Source organism: Labrus bergylta, chromosome 18, assembly GCF_963930695.1.
Source record: "Labrus bergylta chromosome 18, fLabBer1.1, whole genome shotgun sequence".
Lineage (NCBI taxonomy): Eukaryota > Metazoa > Chordata > Actinopteri > Labriformes > Labridae > Labrus > Labrus bergylta.
In genome coordinates, this window is record NC_089212.1 from 11,973,552 (window position 1) to 11,999,567 (window position 26,016).

The window sequence follows — 26,016 nt, forward strand, 5'->3', positions numbered from 1 at the left end:
ATAACCACAGCACCCCCTCTATGGTTTCCTTACAATTGTTTTGTGACACTTACATTGCTGGGAAGAAAATATTGAGTTAACATAATTTATGAACTGTGGAGATTCTGAATAGCAAAAGAAAAAAAAAGCGGTCGTATTTCTCACATACATTTTTTAACACTTCTCTTTTTTCAAGGACACAGGTGGCACTCTGTGCTGGCCAGTGCTGTGCATCCCCAGACCTCCACCAACAAAAGAAACAAACAAACCAGAATGACACTGTAAGCGCCTGAAGTGGAACATCTTTGCGGTTGACAGGGATGCATATGTCACTGTTTTTTTTAATTACAGTAAGCCAGTTCAAGGTCACATTGGCCAACCGATGGACTATTCTGATTTAAGATCTTAACTGTGTTTGGCTGCAGTGTCTGTTATGAATTAATATATGTCATATAGGACAATGGCAATTGTCTGTAATCCTATTTCCATGATTTGCATCAGATGAGATCATTGTGTCATGCATGAATGACAAACAGAATGGATGACCCTGTCTTGCCATACTAACTTTCAAATCATTTGCCTCATTTTGAACCATGGAATAAATATGATAGGAGGAAGAAGCCCCTGTGGTGTCACACATTGGTCTTTAAACCCCCCTTTACTAAACTATACTCTTCAGTAACTTCTCCATCCTGGTTGACAGGTTGCCATGAAAACAACTTGTCAATCCCTGATAGCCCTGCCCTTAAATGTACCCGGATTTTTATTGTCAATGGAATCATTATTTAACATACAGTATATTCATTTGAACAGTCCCTATGAATCCTGTTTTCAGCCTATTCAGGCTGGTCATTTAAAAAAATGCAGGTTTTGTCATCTTATTATAAGAAGCATATGATGTGAAAATATTCGTATTCTGTCTTCTACATCACCCACCGGATTTTCATGCACGCTATGACATCACCAGTCTGCAGCTCGTCCCTGGGGCGTCTCACCGTGACATCAGCGTCTACATCCAGTCAGGTGGTGTCTCTCCTTTCAGTGACTCAATAACTGCAACTCTTTTGTAGTCAGCGACCCCACTACAGTAACCATGCCCTACTTTCTACACAGAGGCAGGTCAGTTGAGGGGGAGGGGGGGGGGGGTATGTTCACACTGGAGCAAGATGAGGAGTTACATGAAGTGAGCGTTTAAGTGAGGGGTGTTGGGGGAGATAATTATCAGTTAATCTCCTGTTAGGTGTAGGTGTGGACACCACACTTCGGTGTGAAGGGCCTGGGTTGGAGCCAGAGGGACACAAGATTAGAAACCTTGGATCCATGTCACAAAAGAGGTGTGAACTATGAGATGAGTCTCAGAGTAGTGTGAAAAAGAGGGGAAACAAAAGGAAGTAAATGTGGAAGTGCAGAGGATGACGGGTCATTGGGAGGTCTGCTGAGAATAGTGGGATGGTGAGAAAGACTAACAGTGATTGTTTAGTTAGATGTTTAGAAGTGTCATGAGGAAACTTTTTTGCTTTTTGAAGTTTCACCTCTGTGTGAAAAAGGAAACTAGAGATTAAGGTTACAATAAAAAAGGGATAAACAAACCTTGAGGTTAACATTACCACTTATAGTATTTTCAGCTGTTTGTTGACTTTATTTCCTCTTTTCTAGATCCTTGCTTGTGTTGTGCTTACTCTCTGATGCATGTCGCTCTGGATAAAAGTGTCCGCTAAATGAATTGTAGAATTCTATTGTGAAAAACTTAATTGAAGTGATTTTGTGTAGGAAATCTTGACCACATTCTTTCACTGTGTTTGAAACACCCGTCAGGGTTGCACAGAAAGGACAGAGTGATCTCACTGCTGCTGCACCTACAGATCCACTTTCTTTATGAACGGCGGAGTTTCACATGCGCAGTGTTGGTACAGTCATATTGTAATACTCACTCCATCTGTCTCTTGCGGAAGCTGTCATTTGTAGGGACATGAACTCATACAGAAGCAAAAAACAACAAATGCTGAGGTGAAAAAGTAGTTGGGTAAGTTTGAACGTAGCAGCTCCTGGTTGCTCCTCAGTTGAGTGGGTAGAAACGAGCTGCAGAGCAGACTGAGCCCATTTTGATTATTTTTTTATAAGAGGTGAATTTTAGCGCAATGAATAAAATGAAATATTAACACACATTTTGGACTACTTTCTAGCTTTCCTAAAATTGCAATGTGTGATGTTCTTCACTAAAATGTCGCACTTCACAGGTTGAAAAGAATGTCTACGCCTGTACGCAAGTATGCTTTTCCAATCAGGAGACAAAAAAATAAACATTCCAGTTAAACACAGTCATGGTATATTACACGCAAACTCCTAGCATTTTGACAACCTTTCTCTACACATTATTTTCAAAGATGGAGATTATCAGTGTTGGACGCACAACTTGCAACTCAAAATAGTCCTTTTGGTTCAGGTGAGGGAGGGGGGGGCACCATAGAGCTTACAAGAGGAGCGGGAGAAGGAGTCTTGAGACTGTTGTGCACATTTGCATTCACACATTGACCCCATCTCTACAAGGCCTGGAAAATTTCAGGAGTGTAGTGCATGTGTTAAAAGAGATTGGATCTCGTCAAAATGTCCTTGTGTTCCCATTATTTGACCTTAATGGAGAAAAAAAGGAATCACCCTTTGAGATCTCTGTAAAGAGGCTACTATAGGCTGCCCAGCTTGACCTTAAAGAAGCCTCTTTGTTCGAGGCGATGTGATCATTCCTGGGCTGTCCTCAGCTGCAGGTGGTCAGGAGCTCCCTGCTGAGGGCTGGAGAATTCCAGAGTCAGCACATTAGCCTGTGAAAAGGAGCAGATTAGGCAACCAGGGAGGGTTGGAGGGGAAAAGCCCAGCACCCCCCACTGTGTTACTGGCCTCCTGACAGACCCTGATTTACAGCTGTAAACATAAATGATTGTTTTACCAACTGGTTTCAATTCAAATTTAATGTACTAAAGGAATCATATATTTAAGCCTCAGGGATGTACTCCACTTGTCGCTATACTTATATGTTTTGTCACTTATGGAAGATAGTTAGCTTTGATTAATTCATGCTGAGACCTATATTTCCAGTAGCTCTGCATTATGTATAATGTCTGGTGAGTCTCCTCAGGAAACTCCGATTAATATTCAAAGATATGTCAGGGAGTTCATCGAGCAACCTTCACAGAAGTAATGAGGCTAACAAAACAACGAGACTAATTTTTTTTTCTGTGGAGTCGGATCCAGATAGACAAACGAGACCCTCCATCGAGACTCCCTCAGCAGAGGTAGGGGGGCGAGAAGATTGAGGTGGGAGTAGAGAGAAAACTTCACAGCACAGGGGAAGGAAATCAATAAAGCTGCTTTTATGTGAACTTCACGGGAAGAATGGACCCAGAAACACCACTCACAGAGCTTTATTAGTGATTACACTTGCTGGTTTTTTTTCCGCTACAGAAAAGAGGAGACTGCAACAGTTTGCCTTTGGGCAAAGTGAGAAAGGGCAGAGACAGAGAGAGAGGGAAGATGTTTTTATAGTACAGCCTATTGGCGCTATATAGTTCATGTATTTGCCATATGGGACTGGCAACATAAAATATGCATGTTAATCCATATGTTGAGTCTTTCTCCATGAATATTTAACACTCCCGCCACACTGAGGGATATAAGATGAGGCTTTACATAGTTTGATAGCATCAGAGAGGTCCTGAAGTGCAGCACCAGTCTCTCGCTTTCCTTGATTACAACAGGCACCACGATCAATAAATCATAGCTTTTGACAAGTGGAATCAAAAGACGTGGATTTCTAAAGTGAGACGGAAAACCAAACAAAACAAAAACTTTGTTGGCCACCTGGATCAAAACACCAGAGAACAAAGCCGCCATGGGGGGAGGGGGGGGGGGGGGGGGATATTGACGGACAGCCACAGAGAGGTGTGGAGAGTTCACGTTCTCATGATGCTGATCTGTGCATCTGTAGTTTGGCGGGACAGATGTTGGGGTTATTTGGAGGTGAAGGTGGCAGGGTCACACCCATCCCAGCTGAGGTGCTTTACTATGTGAACGTCTGTTTTGTCAATGCAAGAATTCTTTATTTTTTTTAAACCTTTAAGCAGCAAGAAACCAGCTTCTGTTTTCCACCTGAAGCGGCTTTAAAACGTAACAATCTGAACGGGATTTGAATACCTTGAGGATGTAATTTGTGAACAGTGGATTTTGTTTGATTTTCATTATCTAAATTCTCTCTCCCACTTGAAAGGGGACCCTTCCCCTCCATTAATAATTGACTTCTTTATTACTTATCCCCTCTCGTCGTGGCAGCCACGCGCTTTGATGTGGGCCGCGTTGTGTTCTTTTATCAGCGCGCTGCTACGTATCGATCGCCGGGGCAGATAGGAGCACTATCAAAGGGATTCCTCATGGGGCAGTCTTCACCCCGTCACCTCATACTTCTGGAATGTGGTCAAGAAGAAGAAGCTGTACAGCTCACTCTCGCTATCACATCCCCCATTAATTGTCTTATTTTTCCTCATCCTTACTGAGTATTTGGCGTAGATATTCAGAAAGAATAACAAAGCTTTGGTTGAGATGAGATCATCCGGAGTAGAAGGAGCAGAAGGGGGGGGGGGGGTTCCACCTAAAGAACCTGTAGCGTCTCATGTTCTATGTGGCGGATGATGATCTCATTCATAAAGCTCATTACAGCTCACTGGAGATGCTTATCGTCAGAGGAGAAAAGTGCAGACAGGATCTGGTGCATTAAACAAATATTCTCCTTAACTCAGAACAACGTGAAAAAAGATGTTTGGATTGGGAATGCCCTTGGATTGGCAACAAAACGAGTTTAAAAATTGAGCCTATTAGTCAGGCGTAAGCAGAGGAGAAGTGCTGGAAAGTGTCTTGAGGGATGATAAACACCACACTGCTGCTCATGGGATGGATTATCATTTCAGGAGATTTATGTAATCCACGTTTATGGGCAAACAGAGAAATCCTTTGTTTATTCTCTCACCAGTCTACATACATTACATACATTTAATCCTTCATGCAGTTGCATTGATTATTATTCGACCGATCATCCAAAGCACTTACAATAAAATAGAGAGCGCAGTCCTATAATGAGCATATCCTATTTAACTGAACAGAAAATACATTTTCACTGGTGAACACTTAGAGACCATTAGCAGTAGCAGTGCAAGAGCCCGATGTCTCTCCATCATCAATATCCCATAAGTGGAGTGCTCTCTCTGAATATTCGCCGCTGAGGGCCTTCATGGTGAAATTCTCCAACTGCTGCTGCTGCTGCTGTTTGTTGTTGATGACTCGTTCAGCCTGACTGACAGCACTTTTGTTTTCCGCGGATTAGCCAATCTGACTTCATCAGCATCCGTGAGGGGGTTCACGTAACACTGCCTGGAGGTCACTACACCCATGTGACCCCCCCCCTCCCCTCCCACCTGCATGCTGCCTGGCCCTGATGACAGGCCTTCCACCGTCCAGACCGAGGCTAGACAGTGGACGGCTTGACCCGATCCCACACAAACACATACACACACACACACACACACACACACACACACACACACACTACTTGTCACACTCTCAGACCAGAGTGTAAATTTTTAATGGAATATACATTAAGGAGCATTCATGTGGCCGATACATGATGTTTCTCCACAGCTAATATTTCAGCAGACTGTGTATCAGTTCAGGACTGAATGATTGATTTTCTCACAGGCTGCTCTTCTTAGATGAATTATTCAGGGTTGCAGCTTGTGACATCTTCAGAATATTTTGTTACATGCTTTTTTATCACAATTTGCGGTCCGATTTTTTTTTTCTTTTACAAAATAAAATGTTTTAAAAACAACAACATGTTGGATAAGATGATGTATATCTGTGTCAGCAAGGGTGTGTTTTTTGGTTAACGTAGTCATTCAATTTTTTGTGAATCTGCATATTCAAACACATGTTTCTTTGAGCAGTCTTTTGGGAGAACTGCCTGCCGATGACTTTCTCCCTTGGCCCGCTGTCTGTGATGAGAAATGAGAGACGGCAGTGTCTGAGGTCACACACTGATTACTTGTCCTCACAAGGGGTCGAATGACTCTTAAGTGTTTTGTTTACACTTTTAACAACCCCAACTAGGCTCTGAACCAAGTATAGTGAGGCCTTAAGATTCCTTTAAAAAAAACAACATCGAGAGTCCACAATGTCTGTGGTAAAATGAACAATTGGCCGCATTCAAAAAGAGGCCCTGAAAACTCTGAGGTCATACTCAGGATGGGAAGATCAAATGCGGTAATAATGTCCTGCTGCAGTGTTCACACGTTTGCATCACATACATGTACAAAATCTCACAGCTTCTTAACTGGTTAGCATCCAAAAACACATTGGATCGTGAAAACCTGGAAGGAGACCAGGACATATTTGAAGCTAAAACAGCATATTTGTTTGAACAACATATAACAGCAGTATTTAACCATTTAATAGCCTAGCTACAACAACAGTCAACAGTGTAGCACTATATTATGGAAAAGGGTGAACATGCCTAGCTTATGGTGAAGTCAGTTATTTAAAACTGTATGTAGTTTTTAAAACTGAAACCTTCAAGGTGAGCTGCATATGTGAAGGCAAACGGACACATTTTTCACCACCACTTTACCCTGACTTTTTTCCTGCCAGTCCCCTTGTTACATTTTCAGCAAAGAATTCAGGATCAGGAAATAGTGAGGAAAACTCACCTTGAGTGAGTGGGCACGGCGGATGAAGTTTATATCATGCAACAAGTAAATCTGTATGCATGAAGTGAAGCTTCTTCTTACTCTTTTCTGCTTGCCAGTATATGTTCTTTTCCACGTTTTCATTTGATACTGTGAATACATCCATTTACATGTAGCATTGATATATAGGGAAAAAAACTGTGACCATAGTGTTAGACTTTGCCAGCCATAAGAAGGGCGAACAGGCATTTGTCTGTCAATTGGAGGCAATTATTTGCAGCCTAAATGTTACATAGTGTATGGTGTAAATGCTGAGTCAATGATGGCCTGCTGTTTGAGTTGGTGTTGAAAAATTAGTGTGTAGTAACCTAATTTTCCGACCCAGATTCATAGTCAGTCACGAGGGATCAGATTTATGTGTTGATTCACAGCTTGGAGAAAGATAATATTGCACTTTTTTTTTTTTTGTTTAATAGCTGCTGCATCTTTCAGGAGCATCTCCAGTTTCAGCTGGCTACAGTCCTAGAAGTAGACAAACAAGTGCTGGATGATTATCCGCTCCAGTGTTAAGTACAAATTGCCCAGACTGAGCTCCTCAAAGGACTTGCTGAAGCACATCAGGTACACTCACTCTCCTGTTGGCTGCTATAACTGGCACGGACAACCTTCTACATGCACAAATAAAAGCAAATAAAGAGCCCGTGAAAGACAAGCAAACACACAGGGTTGTTATCATGAAACTGTCCTTGCATGATAAGTGTAGAGCCTGATTCAGTGGATTCTGTTTCACCTGCATGACAATAACAAGGACAGGTGGCCTGAGCAGACCAAAGTCATATTTGATGTCCAACATCAGACTACTTACACCTGAGGAGTGTGACATCATGATGACTCTAAGCTGATAACCCGGCAACAAACCAGGGGTTGTTGTGAGCATAAAGGATTAGCCCTGAGTTTGCTTTCGCTGCTCTTTGAACCAGAAAACTCTGAAAAAGAAAAGGATCTCACATGAAAGGAGCAAGCTGCTGAGAAAGCACTGAATTGGGGGGCACTTCTTTCATCAAAGAGTTCTGAGTCACTTCAAGAGCAGGAAAATCTTTCGAATGCCTATTGACGGGAGGCGTTCATGTTTCTTTGCAGGTGACAGTTTTGTGTACGTGGGTTGGGTTGGGGTGGTGGTGGTGGTGGGGGGGGGGAGCGGGGGGTCTTTTTTTTCTGTGTATGCCATGTCTGTCTGGCATATCAGGTAAGGGCTCTGTCTCCTTCCTACATTGTTTGTGGATAATGAGGTGTGATTAAATATGAATGCAAAGTGTTTGGTGGCTGGAGCCCAAAGCTGAAACTGGATCCAGTATGGTCTACAGGCAGCATAATTAGTAGCTGCTGATAGACGCCTTTAATGGTGCTTTTCCACACAATGCTCGCAGGCCTCTAAGCTGGACCTCCACACTGCAGCAGCATGCCGTCCGCCTTTGAGCCATGCCATGTTAATTAAACGGGAAATAAATAGATCCTGCATCAGATTTGCTGTTTCTGTGCTGTTCTGATTAGAATCAGCTTCATTTAAAAATGTTTAATGATAAACTGTGATTAAATTAAAGTCTTTTATTTCATTTTTTAAAACCTCGCTTTTGTAATTACCTCCGGGGATTTACTGTTGAAAGCATGACGAAAAATCCTGAAGAAAACAATATCAGCATTTCAAAGCGCTGAAGGGCCAGTGTGATGCCTTTAATGGTGAAAAAAAGAAGGAGCCCTTTGTGCCCCACGTTGAAGGGCTGTGTTTGGTTTTGAGGTTCTCTGTGGATTGTCACAGCCCTGGTGTGAGATTGACTCATTCATTCTTCCAGTCTTCATCCTCTTCTTCTCTGCAGCATAGGCTGTGTGGACACCGCTGTGCCGCATCACTTCAGAGAGGCAGAGACGGAGTCATGTCCACAGCTGTTAGGACATGCCGGCTTTGAGGTGCCGGGGCTTTAATGTGCAGATCAAACACGGTGGCTTTGTGAAGCAGGATAACTGGTCAGCTCTCCCACACAGTTCTCCAATCTTATCGACTGTGTGCATGTTTGTGTTTGAGAGTTATCCGCCACACACACACACACACACACACACACACACACGCACACATGCACACACTCATACTCCTCCAAAGAGTGAGCAGAGCAGCTTGACACTTCAGATAGTCTCATTAAGTGAAGCCCAGAGTTTCCGAGACTCCTGCTCACAAGTTGCCGTCGGGCAAAATATTGGCGAGACGTGAAGACGTGGCTTCTTGCTTTTCAATTGATTCTTTTCGCTTGGCATGATGAAAGCATCACCTGCAGTCTGATAACCGCTGGACTTCAGCTACATTGTATCATGCAGAGCTTTGTTGCAACGCCTGCAGTGAAGATCAAATAGGGGGCGGTTCAGGAAAGGGTCAGTGTATGTAGAGCGGTTACACATGCCACAACAGTTTTAGTTTTCCTCTCTTCCCACAGATGAGAGAGCCTCTATGAGCTGGGATTAAAGGAGGGAATGACATAAACATGTTCATGCTGCAGACTGTGAACAGACATGTTAGCCTGTGCTTGGCATCATACGGTCATCACAGGGGTCAGCTGACATGGATGCACAGGTTAAACCACCCACAAAGCAAGAATAAATGATTGTCTTAACAGGATATTTGGGAAATGAAAGATGTCATCTTTGCCATGCCTACATTGAATGCCCAAAACCAAACATGGCTAATATTACACAATATATTTTGTATTTATTTATTTACGCCACAGTACTGATAGTGATGAAGCCTCATGTTATCATCCTCTCTCAGAGATGTATTGTTTATGGTTGGTTGACAACAATAGAGCTTTATTGCACAGAGGATTAAGATGTACCAGGCTTTGGTTACAATCCTTTTTCCTGTTATTTTTTAGTCTTTAAACAGGATTTGTTCACTCAAGTAAAAATATCACCAGCATTTTGCTTTGCCGGAATTATCCCAGTGATGGCATCTTCCATAATCATGCACACTATTGGAAACACACAAAAAAAAAAAGTGGGCTGGTCTTTACAGTAAGTAAAGTAATGATGTAATGACCCGACCTCATTCACCACATTTTGATTTTTTTTTTTTTACACCAAACACATTTGGCAGCTTCTGTCTCTATTCCTCTTGAGACTGAGCTTTGTTAAGTGTGGAACAATCCCCCGCAACAACAACAAAGAGCTTTGTAACTGAGTCACTTTGAGAGTGTGAGGATTGGCTGGTAGTCTACAGCCAGACGGGATGTATGATTACCAGACAGTCTTTACAAAGGGGGCCATTTGCTGCGGCGCTCTCAGTTACGGCGGACAGATCGGGTGTCGATGCTTCATAACCGGCCTCACCTTCACAATTTCTAAAAGAAGCCGGGATGGAGCCTGGGATCCACTTCTCTACACCTGCTGCATTATTCACCCTGTCTTCACCGGGGAGCGGCTATAATGGCTTAAAGACTGACAGACAAATAAACACACTTTCACCTGTGTTATAGCTCTTCATTTAACTGTCATTTCTGACTGTTGTATATCCTTAAATATATAATGATATGCCTCATGAAACAACAGGTAGACGGGGCGCTGCAAGTGATGAGAATTCCAACTCTTTTCAGAGAGATTATTAGGCTCAGCTCAGTAATGTCTCCTTAACGACTTTTCATTTAGTACGACTTCTAAATCTCTTAATTCGGTAAAATGTAGCTATGCTTTGACCCAAGATTATTTTGTGTGCACATATATCACATAAAAAATTTTGTTAAAATTACACCAAGCCTTTTACATTCCAGAGTCCCTTACTTTAAAATTGCGTTTGAGATATAAAGATTAAAAATCATGTACCAAATAAAAAAAACGGTTAAATATATTACAAATTATGATGTTTTATCCCACTATTAATGAATATGCTATGGTCTTCATTTCTAATACATAGAAATATCATTAGAATCTATATCATTAGAAATCCTTATAACACAAAAACACAACTTATCATTGTGGTTGAATAAAATATTATTTTCAGCCATGTAGTTAATTTAATTTGCATGATATAATATAAAACTTTGTTTTACTCTGAAATGTTATCTGTACATCGCCATGCATTTTAATGATATGATCCGACTTGAATTATGCAATTTTTTTTCAATTGACCAAATAAATAAAAGTTAGACATCTGTTACTGGGGCAGGAGCCTGTGTACATGGTTCCTTTAAGGGAGCATTTTAAGATGCATTTAAACAGGCTGTTTCTGCATATCTGGCTTATAATGCTAGCCCGACGATACCTCTCTAGTTATTTGAACATGTTGAGGTAACAGTCAGATATTGCATACACTTCTCCTGGTCACTTGATTCTAAAAGAAACAGCAGATGACTTGGGGGATGATAAGAAAAAAACCTGAGGCTTGGTGGCTATTTCAAGCTGAAATAAACATGAAAAGTGACAGAGAAGCAAGCTCTCCTGTTATCACGTCACTGCTCCAGAATGATCTCTGCCGTTGGGTCAGTGTGCCGCATATTCCTCATCTAACTGGCTCGCTGACAGGACTCAGTTGCCATGGAATATGTCCAGTTGGAACAAATTAAATCCCTCTTTTCCAGTTTCCAGGCAGGATTCAGACACGAGAATGTTTTGATGGTAGACCCACAGTACTGTATGTGTGAGTGTGTGTTTATATTAAAGATGTGTGTGCACGTGTAAATAAGAAAATGAGATATCAAGAGGGAGGCTTTTGAGGTTACAGAGGAAGTAGGGCATGTGATTGTGCAGCCATGTGTGTTTGTGCACACATGCTTCTTCTGCAAGTGTGTGTGTGTGTGTGTGTGTGTGTGTGTGTGTGTGTGTGTGTGTGTGTGTGTGTGTGTGTGTGTGTGCGTGTGTGTGCATGCATCGCTCTCCAGAAACAGTTTTCTGATGTAACAGAATCTGATGCCCCCTTACTCTCTCCCAGGGTTCTCGGGCGTCTGTGGGAACTTGTTTATGAACACTTTAGCTGTTCACAATGCAAAAAGAAGTCATTGAATATGCTGTTTTTCACTGAAGACAGACGAAGAAACATAAGGAGATCTATGCCAGGCATTGCATTCTGTTAACGATTATTTCAGAGAGAGAGTGCGTTGATAAGGGAGTTTGGGGGGGGGGGGGGGGGTACTTGAACAAGTCTTATATCAACACAAAGTAATAATGTACATTCTTATAGACATGGCTCAATTAGTTAAGTCAACAATGTGTTGTATTTATAATTGATGTTCCTATGTCGTGGTAAAAGGTACAGTGGATATATCCATATTCATTATTTATGTTATAGAGGCCTGTATGTATGTCCCACTGAGAGCTGCTTTATGGCCTCAATGATTTGTGTGTTTGCTCTCAAATGTTAATATCATAGACTAATGCATGCTAATAAATAACTCATGTTTGTTATCTTATGTAAACTGTAATCAATACAGTATACATGAGTTCTTCATTAATATTGTATCCCACTTGAACAGTCAAATGCTCAGTAGCAAATTAAAAATGTAATTTTTCCCAACTTTTATTACCTGCATTTGGAATACTTTGACGTCCTTAGCGTTTCTATGACAATGACCTGTACTTAAACAGATTCCTATACTGTCTCTTTAGTAATTACAGGGGTTTTCTTTATTGTCTCTTAAGTATGTGGGGTCTTTTTTGTTTGGCTGGGACACAAAAGGAAGCTGCAGCTAATGCTCTCACATCTTTGCACCCTTTTGTTGTTTACAGTGCTCACTCATGCAAGAGGAGATCAAATGTCCAAATATCACACTGAGTGAGGAAACCAATCCTCTCTTCCCCAGTGCATGCCAACCTCTTTTGGAGAGGCTGCAGGTGTGTGAAAAAAAAAAAACACAAGAGGTCCATCCAATTCAGGCAGGACAGAGGAGGCACGGACCCGTGACTTCTCACACTGCTCAGTGGTGGGACATGATCACAGCTGATGGACGCGGAGGAATAGAGATAGAGAAAGAGGAGTTGGGGGCAGGGTGAGGATGTGTGAGAGAATGCATAGGGTCCGCCTCAGCTGCAGCTGTCCAGGGGGTTTATTGATCGTTGATAGCCCAGAGGGGAGGATCACCAGTAACTGCCCTGCCCAACACATAAGAGCAAAGGACATAGTTAACTGTCAAATTTAAGAGGAAATATAATTATATCATTGATTTGATCTCTGAACTTTAAAAAATGTTTCTTAAATTGTTTTGCCATATATCTAACCAGAAACTGGCAAGATCTTAATCATATGTGCACCTGCAGTTGGCACAATGAGACTCTTAGACTCAATGAGATTTTTCTACCGACTGTATAGAGATGCTCATGCACTTTATACATGTGCGTTTCTCTCTGTATATTACTCCAGACCTCACTGCCTTGTTTTTTTCAACTGTTACAACAAACACCTCTCCTACGTTAAAGGTTATACTGATCAATATAAATATAGTTTATACACAGACAACAAATTTAGGTCAGTTACACTTGTTATCGAGGTCAAAAGTGTTCATCATTTAACAGTTTTTTTGTTTATTCAAAACATATTGGTATGTTCAGACACTTAAAAGTAGGAATAGAACAATTACAGTTTGAAAAGTTTTAGAAAGGAATGGGAACTAGATCTAGATAGTAGTTTTTAATGGCTGTGTTAAAGCAGCAGGCTATGCTAATACACCTAATATAATATTTGATTATTGTTGCTTACTTGTGACCTGTATGTTGCTTTGAGTGTCTTACATTTTGTCATGAATGTCAATGTGCTTGTGCACCGTGCCAGCTGTCCGCTTTCTGGCCAGATGATAGCGTAAAAGCGGTCTCGTGCTATGGGGAATTTCCCGTCCACGTGTCTGAATACGCGCAGGAGGAGGCGGGACAAAAACAAAGCCGACGATTGGTTACAGCGGCGAAATGCAAATCACGCTTAAAGGGACGTGCGCCACCTCTGCTGGGATGCACTGAGTTTAGGACGACAGAAACACCCTTGTCCTTAAGGAGAGTTTATTTACTAACTTTCCAGACTTTGAACTCCACCCCCCTGATGGCGGAGTCAGTGTACAGCTGACGTCGGCGAAATGAAATCGGCTGGTTACACTTTTCCTCTCAGAATGGAAGTGGTCGTGGAGGTGAAACGGACTAACTCGCCTCACTTGCCTGGATATTGAACTCATTGTCCTTTTTTTTCTTCTTTCTTTTTCTGAGTACTATTACAAGAAAGTCAACCTTTGTGGTAAGTTAGACTCCTTTTAAAACATGTGTTTGTTCGGTCGGTACATTTGACAGACATGAGCGTGTCGGTGCGAGCTTTAATAGTGAAACAGTGGCGTCCTTTATGAAGAGGCAACAAAACAACGTGCTGATGATATTGTTACAAAAAGACTATAGCTTCAGCTGATTTGTTTCCTCATTTTTTTCTTCTTCTCGTAGCCTGCACTGCGCTTTGTAGATGCAGCAGAGCAGTCCAAAAGAAACCGGTTTCAGTGTTCCTCAGCCTGTCATTCATACAACACGTTCCCGGTTTACCAAGCCGCAGTCGGCGAATGGACTTCAGACTACACGACACTTGTTGTGGCAAGTGTGTTTCGTGTTTCACTCTTTACGGGCGACAGCAGTAACCGAATATTTCAACAGAATAATAATATTTACGGATGTGAACGTGTTATTACACATTTTAGACGGTGTGGGTAGTCCTTCATCTTCAAATGTATCCTACAATCCCTGAATGATCCCCTCTGACGTAATTTAAGACATTTTGTCTCAATAAAATGCTTAGCCGGTAGATTATATATATGTTTTTTTTTTTTTATATAATTAAAACGTCGCCTGACTTTGGCGCCACTTTGGGCTGCAGGAGGTTTTAATGTGCAAAATGTTATAAATAGTTAAATTGGGTGTTATGTGAGGCTAATTGCGCCGCTGGATTGAAACCGTGCTAAAAAAAAACACACACAGCTGCTCCAGCACCACCCCCATCTTTGCCTTTTGTTATTGTTATGTAGCTTTCAGCAGGGGGAGCCACTGTCTGACACAAACTACTGCTGCTGACTACCTGCTTCAGCTCTGCTTTCTGGGGGCTGAGCCAGTGTGTTTTTTTTTTTCTTCTTCTGATCCTTCCCATGTTCTTACTCTTTGTTTGTGAAACCAAAGCATTAAGTGGTTTCACAGACAGGCTATGAGCACACACAGTGTATAGTGAGGTCTGGGCATGCAAGGGACAGGCCAGTCTGCTTGAAGCTCTCTCTCTCTCTCTCTCTCTCTCTCTCTCAGGGAGCTGGCAGGCTGCGAGACCAGGGCAGGGAGAGCGGTTTAGGATTTTCTTAAAAGACTGTCATTACTCTCTGCTCTGGACCCTAATTTGGAAGTGTGGTAGTAGTCAAACCCTGCATTACAACTCAGTGGTGACTTGGGGATTTGCAAGTGAAGCAACTTGAATTTCACCCATATTTTCATAACTCCTTGACCCACTATATGATCCAGGGTTAAGTGGAGTGCATTACTGAAATGGAGCGAAACTTAAATCATTTGTCATCATGCCTTTTTTATTTCTCCTGTCATCTGGTAAGAATCAAATATTTATCTTAGTGTTGGTATCTACAATTGTTTGCATTAAAAGAACCTGATATTAGTATTATAAGTAAAGAGTCATGGGACAGTCATTTAATAAGCTGGGTTTCTGTCCACAAAGCTGCTTAGCACAGACTAGAAAGATTTTCATTGAACCCAGTTGGCCTAACTCCCCTTTATGTAAATGTGGCTCAACAGTCTCCTAACCACATGGCATTGTGTGGTTTCATCACTGAGATGAATAGAGCCATTTATCTAGATAAGCACTGAGCGCTCGATGACGGCAAACCGTTAACTCATTTTCTCTTTCAAACTTCTCCTGTGTGGTTTTATCGATTTGAGGGCACGCCTCATAAACCAGACAGGTTGTCTATAATGATAATGAAAGCATTGAATGTATTATGAATGTGTGTGAGATCATCTCATCAGGCCTAATGCAGACTTGTTCAAGGTCACTGTCCTTAATGAAGGAAACAAGGGATGACTTTGATTGATATTGTTCTATATTTAGCGGCCGCAAGTAACCTGTCTCTCTCTCTGTCCTGCTACCTTTAAGGCTGCTCATCTCAAAGTGCCCCCGCATGGACGATGAAGAGGATGATGTGTTCGAGCCGGACCCACACAGCTGGCGCACCTATTTTCAGGAGATAAAGTGTGAAGACCGGGGCACGCAGACACCTGGCCCGGCCCTGGCACCCAACAACGGCATGCTGCCCTGTGGAGTCGCAGAGGAGCCCAGACCACTCTTCTACGGTGAGACTGAAGAAATACCATGTTTCAGAAGAGAAAAGGGGAACATTAGCTTGTGTGCGATAACTGGTGCTATAAAACTGAGGCACGAAACTATAATGTGAGAAATGTTGCTGCACTGACCTCATGCCTGGCGCCTGATAGTCCTGATCACAGTGGCTTTTATGGTCTGTATGGAGTGTACCCAGCTGCTTTGCTGTTCAAAAGGCGCCAGACTGGCACTGTGAGTGAAAGGGCGTGAGAGATATGCTAACCTGTGTGCGTGACAGCAGAGCTACAAAAGTGTCATATACAAGAAATCATTCCAAAGTTGCTCTGAACAACTGATGTGAAAGTCTGTTTCATGTGAGATTGTTGTGGTGTCATGAGTTCAAATGAGTCATGGTATTAATGAAATGAAACAACTTGAAAAGTTGTTGTGAAAGCCACACATTCCGACAAGTTGTACCTTTGCATCATCATCCCAAATACAATCACAGCAAAATAAACAGACTGTCAGATGTCATTGCAGTATTTACATCATTATACCGTGTTGTTGACAAAATACTAAGTGTCAGTCTTTATACCCAACAGGCAACGCAGGTTTTCGATTACACTTCCCTGCAAACTTTGAGCTTGTTGGGGATCAGGAAGAGAGCGGACAAGAAAGCGAGCTGCAGCAAATTGGGATGGAGCAGCAGCAACCTGTTGCCCACAGTGTGGAGGCCAGCATCGGTCTGAAACTCCAACTCATAGGAGACCAGTTTCATCGGGAACACTTACAACTGGTGAGGAAGATATTATGCATCCTGCTAACCGTGCAGAGTCGAAACAAACACTTTGGCTTCTAGTTTTATGGCAGCAAACAAATCCATAGAATGCCCTGTATATGCCTTTCATGGAGTCTTGTGTGAGAGCAATCCTGATGAGTCCATTCTGAACAGCCGTCTGCCGAAACTGTGTTGGGCTTGGAAAGTGGGATAGAGGGAGATGCAGGGAGAAAGAGAAGGATAGAGACACACAGAGTAACAACAACAATAATGAATACGATAGATTTATAGCTACATTGTCAGTAATAGTAGTAAAAGTAGCAGCAGGCCGTGCACACCAACGATCCAGAAGAACCTATGAGACAAGGGAGCTCAGGAGCTTTTCCTCCCGTTATTTGAAAAGCCTCTTGTTGGCACAGCATAACTGGTTGTCCAAGCAAATGCACTAAAGCCTGGAGGATATACAAGTATACATATCATACTGATAATCTTACTGAGATACACACAAGATAAACACCCTATGTACCTGTCGGTTATTTGCACTGTAACAAAAGTAAAACATTTAAAAAGTACATTGTGTCTTGTTTAAGACAGATTGTGGACTTTAAAAGTCAGCTGTTTAAATTGGTCTTAAATAGAAAACACACATCTTATATTTGTTGAAGCTCTGCTCCAGATTAATCCCTAATTCGTCTGCTGTCAAACTAGACCTCATTGTGTTTGTGTGAGTCTTAATTGTGTTTATGTTGGGTTAGAGTGGTGGTTTTTAGAGTCAACGCAAAAAAAGGTGCAGTCTACACATGAACAACATCAGCAAATTTTTTTTTTTTGAATTGATCTGTCAAAGATTTATGGTGGGACTAAAGTTGGCTCTTTTCACTGTGTATACTCCATATTTGTTTTGGAGAGGCTGTGCACATGCAGAATTAAGAGAGCCCAGTGTTTCACCCTCTGCAACCCCCCTTACCCTCAAGCCATGGACTCTGCTGAACCAGGGCAGCCCTTCCCCCCACCTCGCCAAGCCCAGGCCCTCCCCCTGCCTGCTCTTCCTGTTTATTTCTCTCTCTCTTTCCCCTGTTTCCCGAAGTGCGCTGTGGAAGCAAGTGGCAACAAGGATGCCTGGCTTCAAACAACACACTGCACAGTGTGGTCAGGGTGACACTGTGTGTGTGTGTGTGTGTGTGTGTGTGTGTGTGTGTGTGTGTGTGTGTGTGTGTGTGTGTGTGTGTGTGTGTGTGTGTGTGTGTGTGTGTGTGTGTGTGTGTGTGTGTGTGTGTGTGTGTGTGTGTGTGTGTGTGTGTGTGTGTGTGTGTGTGTGTGTGTGTGTGTGTGTGTGTGTCTGTGTCTGTGTGTGTGTGTGTGTGTGTGTGTGTCTGTGTGTGTGTGTGTGTGTGTGTGTGTTGAATATTGCTCTTTCATGTGTGGGTGTTGTACATCCGCTACACACTGTTTTTGTTTCACTGGCTGCAACATCAATAGATATGCATAAACTCTCACCAGACTTTCTTTATTTTCTGGACTCTTGAAGCGTTGCACAAACGCTTAACAGTCTCACACACACACACATACCCACACACACATACTCATACATCCAGGGAAAAAAAGCAGAAGTGGCAGGAGAAGGTAAACATGGTAACCCGTGGTAACCCGAAACTTAGCGCGTGAGCCTCGAGGGGGACAGCTGCGGTTCCAGGGAGTCTCCAGTCAGCCCCTTCCCTCGGCCGCTGGAGACACCCAAATATGAGGTATACACAGCCAAAGGGGGGGGGGGGGGGATCCTTAATGATGGTATAAGCATAAATATATGGGAAAGTGGTTTGGAAGTGAACCTCAAATGATAATGTAACGACCATTTGTAGCCCCTACCTACTTTTTGTGCAAGACAGTTTCAAATGTTCTCACACGCTTATCAAGTTGTGGTTATTTATACCCCTTCAGCTCAGAATGAGTCATGTTTTGTATCGCTGGTAAACGCGACACCGCCGACCAGACAGACAGACAAGAGGGTTTCTCTGATGAGTGTGAGTTTGGTGTTTGTGTGTGTGCGGCAGGGGTTTACTGACGCACAAGACAGCGTGCCCGGGTCAGTGAAGAGAGGAAGTGGTTTTGCTTCTTTTTGCTGGTTGAGTAAACAGAAGAGAGAACAGTCAGTGTGAACGGCCCAGTGAGATCACACCCTGAAGCTAGAGGTGTCAGGACACAGAAACACACATTGTTATCGTAGCAGAATAGGAATAAAGATAAATATGTTTTCACTTGCACCTTGAAGGAATTTTTGCCAAGAACTTGTGACAACCCTGTCAGACTTTTTGTGACACTTGTCGGTGAAGTGTAGCATAACCACGCTTTTGCCACTGTGTGATTGTTCAGAGTGTGTGTGGCTGAAGGTAAGGGGTGCAGAGGGATGTTTTTACAGTGCATTACAACCTCTGTTTTTACTATTTCAGACTTTAGTTGTGCTGGTTGTGCATTCAATTATATTATGTGTGCGTGAGTATATGCTAATGCAAAAATGCACCCACACTTGTTTTTTTGCTTTTTCAGTCTCACAGTGAGTACAAAAATGCTCCATCTATTAGTGGTTAATGTCTGTCAGTTCCCAGTCCTGTCAGTGGACGATTGCATTTATTCAGTGCCGACACTCGTCCCTGAGCTGTATAAGTGCCTTTGGCTGCCATATTCTTGATGGATCTGGGAGTGATGGGGCTGTGAGTGGTCTCCATGGGAGCCCATGGCCCCTGGCGAAAGCAGGGATTAGGTAGCGAAAGAGTGCTGGTGGATGCTGACAGATAAATTGCTCCTCAGTCAGAGTGGGCTGGAGAGGACCCTCTAAGGTCCCCAGAGGAAAGCTGACATTAGCCCGCCTGCCATTTGAGACACGGCAGTAATGACAGTCACAATGGCAGGAAGACGGCTCCAGCTTGCACAGGGCAAGGAGCAGAGTTAGGTTTCATCCCCATGTTTTTTTAAGAGAGACGACTCCTGGTGCTTTTGATAGGAGGTGTTGAAAGAAGGGTTGAATATCGGCAGTGTGTGTGTGCTCACATGCGATGCTTGTGGCTTTATCTCGTCACTGTTTCAGCGAGGGCACAGAACTCTCTCCTTTCAGCACTTGAAGAGAGGGGAGGAGTGGGAAAAAAAAAACATATGAAGAAGGCATGGTTATGTATTTTTTCGTTGGTTGAGCTTGTTAACCTAAAACCACCTCTGTTTGTTTGAATTTCCCCTTTACTGCTGCTCTTGTCCCTGATGCGACTAATCCAGAGTTTCTTGCCTTTGCTGCTGGACTGTTTGCTCAAGAGATAAGGCAGAGCTTCTGAGCAGCTGGCTGGATAGACAGCCTGCATGGGACACTGATAAAGCACATCAGGCGAGTGTGAGAGTGACGACGCGGAGCATCTGGCTAGACTCTGCCACTCTATCGCTGGCTAAATTTAGAGCCTGGCTTATTTTGACAGTTGGTGGCGTGACTCATGATTATGTTGCGACAGGCCTGTGCTCACCTCTCTCTCTCTCTCTCTCTCTCTCTTGCTCTCTCATTTGTTCACTCCCTTTCCTGCTGTTTGTTGTGATGTCTCTCTCAAGAGTGGAGTTCAAAAGATCAGGTCACTGGCAAACTCTGTCTCTGGTAATAAAGATCGATTGCTTGTTATGTAGCTTCTAGTAAGTACACTTGTAGGATTGTTAATGGCCTAATAAATCCCTCTGTTGAGTCGTTGTAGTCTTGCAGCATTTACTATTTGATGCTGAAACTCAAAGCACAAATAGGTAGTACACTTATTGAGCTACAACAAACAAAAAAGAGTTCTCTCTCTTAAAATATAACTTTTTAAAACTTCAAATACTAGTGTTCATTAAGTCGAGCCAAATTGGCTGCCAGCCCATCCGCTCTGTGCTTCATATAACAACATCACCAATGTTTTAGATGAACCAGACATTATGCAACCATTATTTCCTTATCAAAACATCCCCGCACGAGGTCTTAGATATGTTCTAAAACAGAGAACTGGTTTTTATCAAGATCCCCCGCAGGCTTTGTCGCGATTTGATTTGTTTTTACCTCTCTCGAGTCAGAGTAAGGGATCATAAAAGTGAGTGTCTGACATGCTGGTTTGCACCTGGCAGAGTTTATGCAGCGCCCTGCTGTGTTCACCAGAAATGGATTAGAGTATAGACACTCAGTGGCTTATCACAATGGAAGCTGAAACAAGGTCAATGTTTGGACACCACCTTAACTGTCATGTGGATAAATATAGCACATCTAATCTCTGCCTGTAGATCTTTTGTGTAAGAATGTTGCCAAGAAACGGGAGCTTGGTGCATTCATCATTTAAAAAAAAAAAAAAGTCTACCTTGACATACAACATTTACGGCCTGAAAACAGCCACATGATATCAGACATAGTGGAGTCTGCCTTTCGTCTGAAGACTGCACTACTGTACCCCTCTTGTGCAGACCAATGCCTGCCTCTCATCAAGCGCTCCCTAATCCCATTTGGTGCAATTATCTTATCTCAGCTTCTCAATGGCAGAGATAGCATTATCCCTCTAATCGCACACAGTCTGATTGTCTCGCAAACCTGAGGGAGTCTTCTTCTGCCAGATAGATTAGAAAAAGTGTGCCTGTACGATGTGTGTGTGTGTGTTTATGACTTGGAATGTCTGTAAGGGATAGTGAAGGGATCCTGCACACCAAAGGAGGCCTCTTTAATAAGCGTTGTTGGGGACAGAAGCAGACTGTTGTGAAAATATCCAGGTCGATACGGTGTCTGGTTCTGCCTCACCCTCTTCACGGTTGACCCTGAGTTTACCGTCGGTCACATCACACCGTACACAACCACACAACAATCTGGGCACCATAGCAACAGGAGATTGTACCACCTTATATGTTTTGTTGATTTGTTGTTTCAGTATCATCGAAACCAAAGGAACCAGGGGCCTCTGTGGTGGCGTCTGGGTGCAGCTTTGCTGAGCCTTCTGTTTGACAGGGGCTTCATCGCTGGAGCAGGACGGAGGTGAGGGGGTCTTCCCTTCAAATCCCCTTTACTTCATCTCTCTGAGGAACTGGACTCCTAATGGCACTGTCAAATTTAACACGGGTCAGATTGTTTTTGGGAGAGGAGGGAAAAGAAGCAGACTAAAAGTCGCCGCAGGACGGAGACAACCAACTTTTCTTCAAGGTTGTTTTTTTTTTTCCCAAGAAGATGCCATGATTCTCTGAGATTCCTCTAAGGGACAATTTTCATATTTTGGTATACGTGTGGTGAAGTAGTTTTGTACAGTACATAGTTAAATTTTTTGCACTTCAACATGTATCCATCTTTAATGACCTCCACAGACCCTGGGAATGCCTTATTCAGTGTCTTCTGCCAGAATGAGTATTGAGAAATTTTGACAGGCTACATGAGATATTAGGAGATGAAAGACATGTGGTGGGAGGTTTTCTTTCTGAAGATTCCCAGCTGACCAGACAAGTTGATTTCCAAAGAGGCAACTTCTTCTCAGAACAAAGCATTTTGCACCTCACCTCGATGAAAAAAAAACAAACACTTTTCTTAACGTCTTTTTGATTTCTGACTTTGTTTTTTTACACCTCTTGTTTTCCTGATGTGGTTTGAAGTGTGAACACAATCCCTCAGTAACCTTTAAACAAATAGTCTACAAGAGTCTGCAAACCTTAACTTGTAATCTAAATATCTTTTATGTCTCTTCAGTCCTGTGCTACATGTCAAAAACTGTCAGAACATTTAGAGGGCTCAGGAGGTTTTTGGGGTTGGAGCTGACTGGAACATTAACAGCGTTTAAAGAGATTGCATTCAAACACTGTTTCATGTAAATCTCATCAAAATGAATTGGGATCATTGACACTGAAAACAAATTCCAGAACATGTCATAGCTGCAATAAAGAGTTATTATGATAATTGGGAATCACCAAACAGTCTCAATGCATGATCTACAGAAGTAATTAGAATGAACTGATTCACATCAAATTAATATTCTGATAATACAACCATCCTCTGAGTGTTTTTATCATGACAGCCACTCAGTGGTTGATTGCTGTTGTCTGATATGTAGCACACTGAAGAAATCTTGGGAAAGATACATGAGAAAACATTTACTTTAAAGTTTGTTGACTTTTGGCCTCTACTATAAGATGTAAGTAACGCACAAAGCTTGGTGAAACAGGGCTCGATAATCTTAACTTTACAAAACAATTTGGCTCAGCGTGCCCTAATGAAACACTTTCTAAAGGTTGGATTTGTTTCCAAATTCCTCCTATAGTCCCTCTTGTTCCTGTTGTCTTTCGATGTGTTCGTTTCAGATGATTGTTTTCAGACCTCCATGCCCTTGAAGTGGAACTGTGGATCCACTGTTTTTGCACTAGACCTCCACCCTTTAAGAGTTCATTCATGCTGCCGAGCAAACCTCTTGTCCTTTTTTTTTTTAATGAAGGTCTTTCAGTAATCACTTGTTTTTCTTGCCATAACATTTCTGATTTATTCACTGTCAATAATCAACGTTGGGACCTGACCGATGCATTTTGAAGTCAGGATTTTAGATTTTCTTTTTTTTTTGTAGATTCTGGAAACTTTATGCACCAGCATTTCAGGAGAGTTACAAAAAGATCCTCGGGCCTCACCCAAAGAAATGCATCATCAATATGTGAAACGGATCTTCTCAGGCGACTTAGAGGGAGTTTTTACATCATTTTATATTCTGCTGGCTGATCTCTTTTGGTGCTCAGATCCATCTATGGGATATTTTGAATGCGTATAATCACCACTGATGAAGCAAACAAGAAAAAGACAAAAGTGAAAAAAAAAAAAAAGACTGTAATTGTTGTTGAAATATGAATATGGTTGAAGACACTGTTGAAGATTCTGTTTGTTATATTGAACCCAAGGCCAACCTTCTCACCCACAGAGCAAAACATATCAGGGGTGTGTAATCACATGTGTCAAGTTTCTCACTGAACAATTAGGGTTTCCTCTCATTTTCTCCAAGATATCTCAGGGACGGACTTTGTGGGCTACTGGTTACCTTGAGAATCTGTTACATGGTTTGAAGAAGAGCAGTGTTTTCATCCCAAATATTTATACTGAAACCTCAGGAGGTGTTGTCTAAAAGTCTTTGATTTTCATTTCAGTTTCAAAAAAAAATTCCTTTCTTCAGCGCACACGTAAAGGTACAGTTTAAATGAGGAGGAGCGCGAGGCTGCCTTGCTGTCTGTGGTGCCGATGGGGGGGCTACCGAGTGTGTAGTCGTAGGCGTGTGAGGTGCACTGTTGTGTTTGTGGTTAAGAGTTTCCTGCGGATCCTGAACGCTGAGCCAGTCACTGTAGCTCCCCCGTCTCACCATTGGCTCTTGGCTTCCTCTTCGTGTTGCTCCTATAACACATGGGAATTTTTCCATCGGTTCACTTTTTTTTGTCTTTGTAATTTATTTTTAACCTTCTTATTTATTTTTTATAGATTTCTTGCCCATTTCTACTGTATACACGTGTGTGTGCAATTTCTTCAAATTTTTCATTTTTTTTTATTTTATATATTCCTCTTGAACGTGTATGCGCTCCAGTTGTTTGACTATGTTGGACTGCATTGTACCTGAATTTGTTTCACGATACTCAACTCAAAATCTCCTGTTAAAGTGACACTCACCTGCTGTGGAAATATGTGGACCGGCCTTTAATGAAGAACAGCAGCTTAGTCATGCAGTTTCAAAGGATTTCAACGGCTGCACATGTAGACAGAGCAGCTACACTCTCCATGGGATGGTCGCTGTTTCACTTTGAAAAACATCATAACCGTCATATTAGATTCACAATGAACACAACTGAAAACTTCCAAGATTCACTTTTCCAGACTACAGGAGCGTGATACTTAAAAAAGTAGATTTTGGTTTGAGTATTTCACTTTTTTACCGCTCTTCATGATTTGTTTATAATATGTGCTTGGGAAGAGCAGCTGATTGGATGAAGTTTCACCTTAAAACCGGATTTGACCTTTTCTTTTCTTATTAACCGTCATCAGCCATCCCACCTGTTGCTTATTATTCACACACAATCAGTACTATTCCTCTTAAGTCGCAGGATGTTAGTTTGTGTGCTCATTTTTATCTCGATCATTGTCTTGTAATCAATATGCACTGGAAAGTACTTTGTTTCTGTAGATCCCATGGGTCCCTTATTTGTCATGTGTTTATGTATAGTATATACTCTGGATTGTCTCATGTCAGGCGTAGATCTGTACATCAACCAAGAAGGCTCGGATTGTCGGCCTTGTTTGATTTATTGAAAGGGAAACAAGTTGCCTCTGTGCCCTGTGTCATTTTTATTAGAGCGAAGGTTCCCAAGCTGCACTCATCACATTGTACGTGAGTGTGGAGGACCCTCGGAGTGGGACATGTATTTTATGGAAACCGTCAGTGTCTTGAATTTTTATAGTCCACTTTATATACATTTGAAGTTTTTGAAGAAGGTTTTTTGATTTCACTTTGTTTTCTTTTTTTTTTTAAACAATGACATGTCTTCTTCATGGTCTTTCTTAACTTTTTTTTAAATGTATTTTCTTAAGACAAAGGGGTCTGTTTTTATGAGGAAAAAGTTCATGCCTGTAAAATAATTTTAAATACAAGTAGGATCCTTTTTGAAGTCCATGAGATCAAGGGGCATTTTTATTAAATACAGAAATGAACTTGCAACATTCCTTGCACATCCCATCATGGTGTATAAACCAAGCAAACCAAACTCAATCATGGTTTTGATTCATTTTGACTCATGAGCTCATAGAAATTAAATATTTGCCCTTTTTTTTCTCTCCACAGAACAGATAACATGTAAATGTGTTGTAAAACCCTGGAATATGCCTTTTACTGCTCAGTTTTAACGAAGTCTTGATTATCACACACTCTCTGTATACCAACAAACGAGACCCAGCGAAAATGTAGCATTTTTGTAAACATTGACTGTGTGTTTTCGAGACTCTACTGTGCACTCATTTTTTTTTTGTGTTTATATGTATTTTTTTGGTTGTTGATTTGATATGGAAGTAAAAGACAATTTGTTCTGTAGTGCAATATGCTGTACATATGGAGCTTTGCTCTACAAATCTTTTTCTGGATATTCTTGTTGTTTATTGGTACTTTTTTTTCAATAAAATTTTATTGAAGGTGTCAAGTTGAATCGAGTGTGTTTTTTGAGGAAAAAAAATTCAATCTGCTCTACAAGAACACATA

The 26,016-nt window shown here is 41.9% G+C and overlaps 1 protein-coding gene and 1 long non-coding RNA gene across 2 annotated transcripts; one reads left to right on the forward strand and one right to left on the reverse strand.

Moving 5' to 3' along the window:
- Positions 1-11,986: 11,986 nt before the first annotated feature.
- On the reverse strand, positions 11,987-16,287 carry LOC114920145 (uncharacterized). Its single transcript, XR_003808453.2, has 3 exons — positions 16,158-16,287; positions 15,834-16,043; positions 11,987-12,824 (listed from the first exon to the last, which is right to left on the reverse strand). It is a non-coding gene; the product is annotated as an uncharacterized lncRNA (long non-coding RNA).
- Positions 15,866-25,953, forward strand: LOC109981399 (bcl-2-modifying factor). The gene is made up of 3 exons (XM_020630157.3): positions 15,866-16,037; positions 16,608-16,801; positions 21,694-25,953. Exons 1-3 carry the CDS (start codon positions 15,866-15,868, stop codon positions 21,799-21,801), a joined length of 474 nt encoding a protein of 157 aa, XP_020485813.1. The 3' UTR covers positions 21,802-25,953.
- The last annotated feature ends 63 nt before the right edge of the window (positions 25,954-26,016 follow it).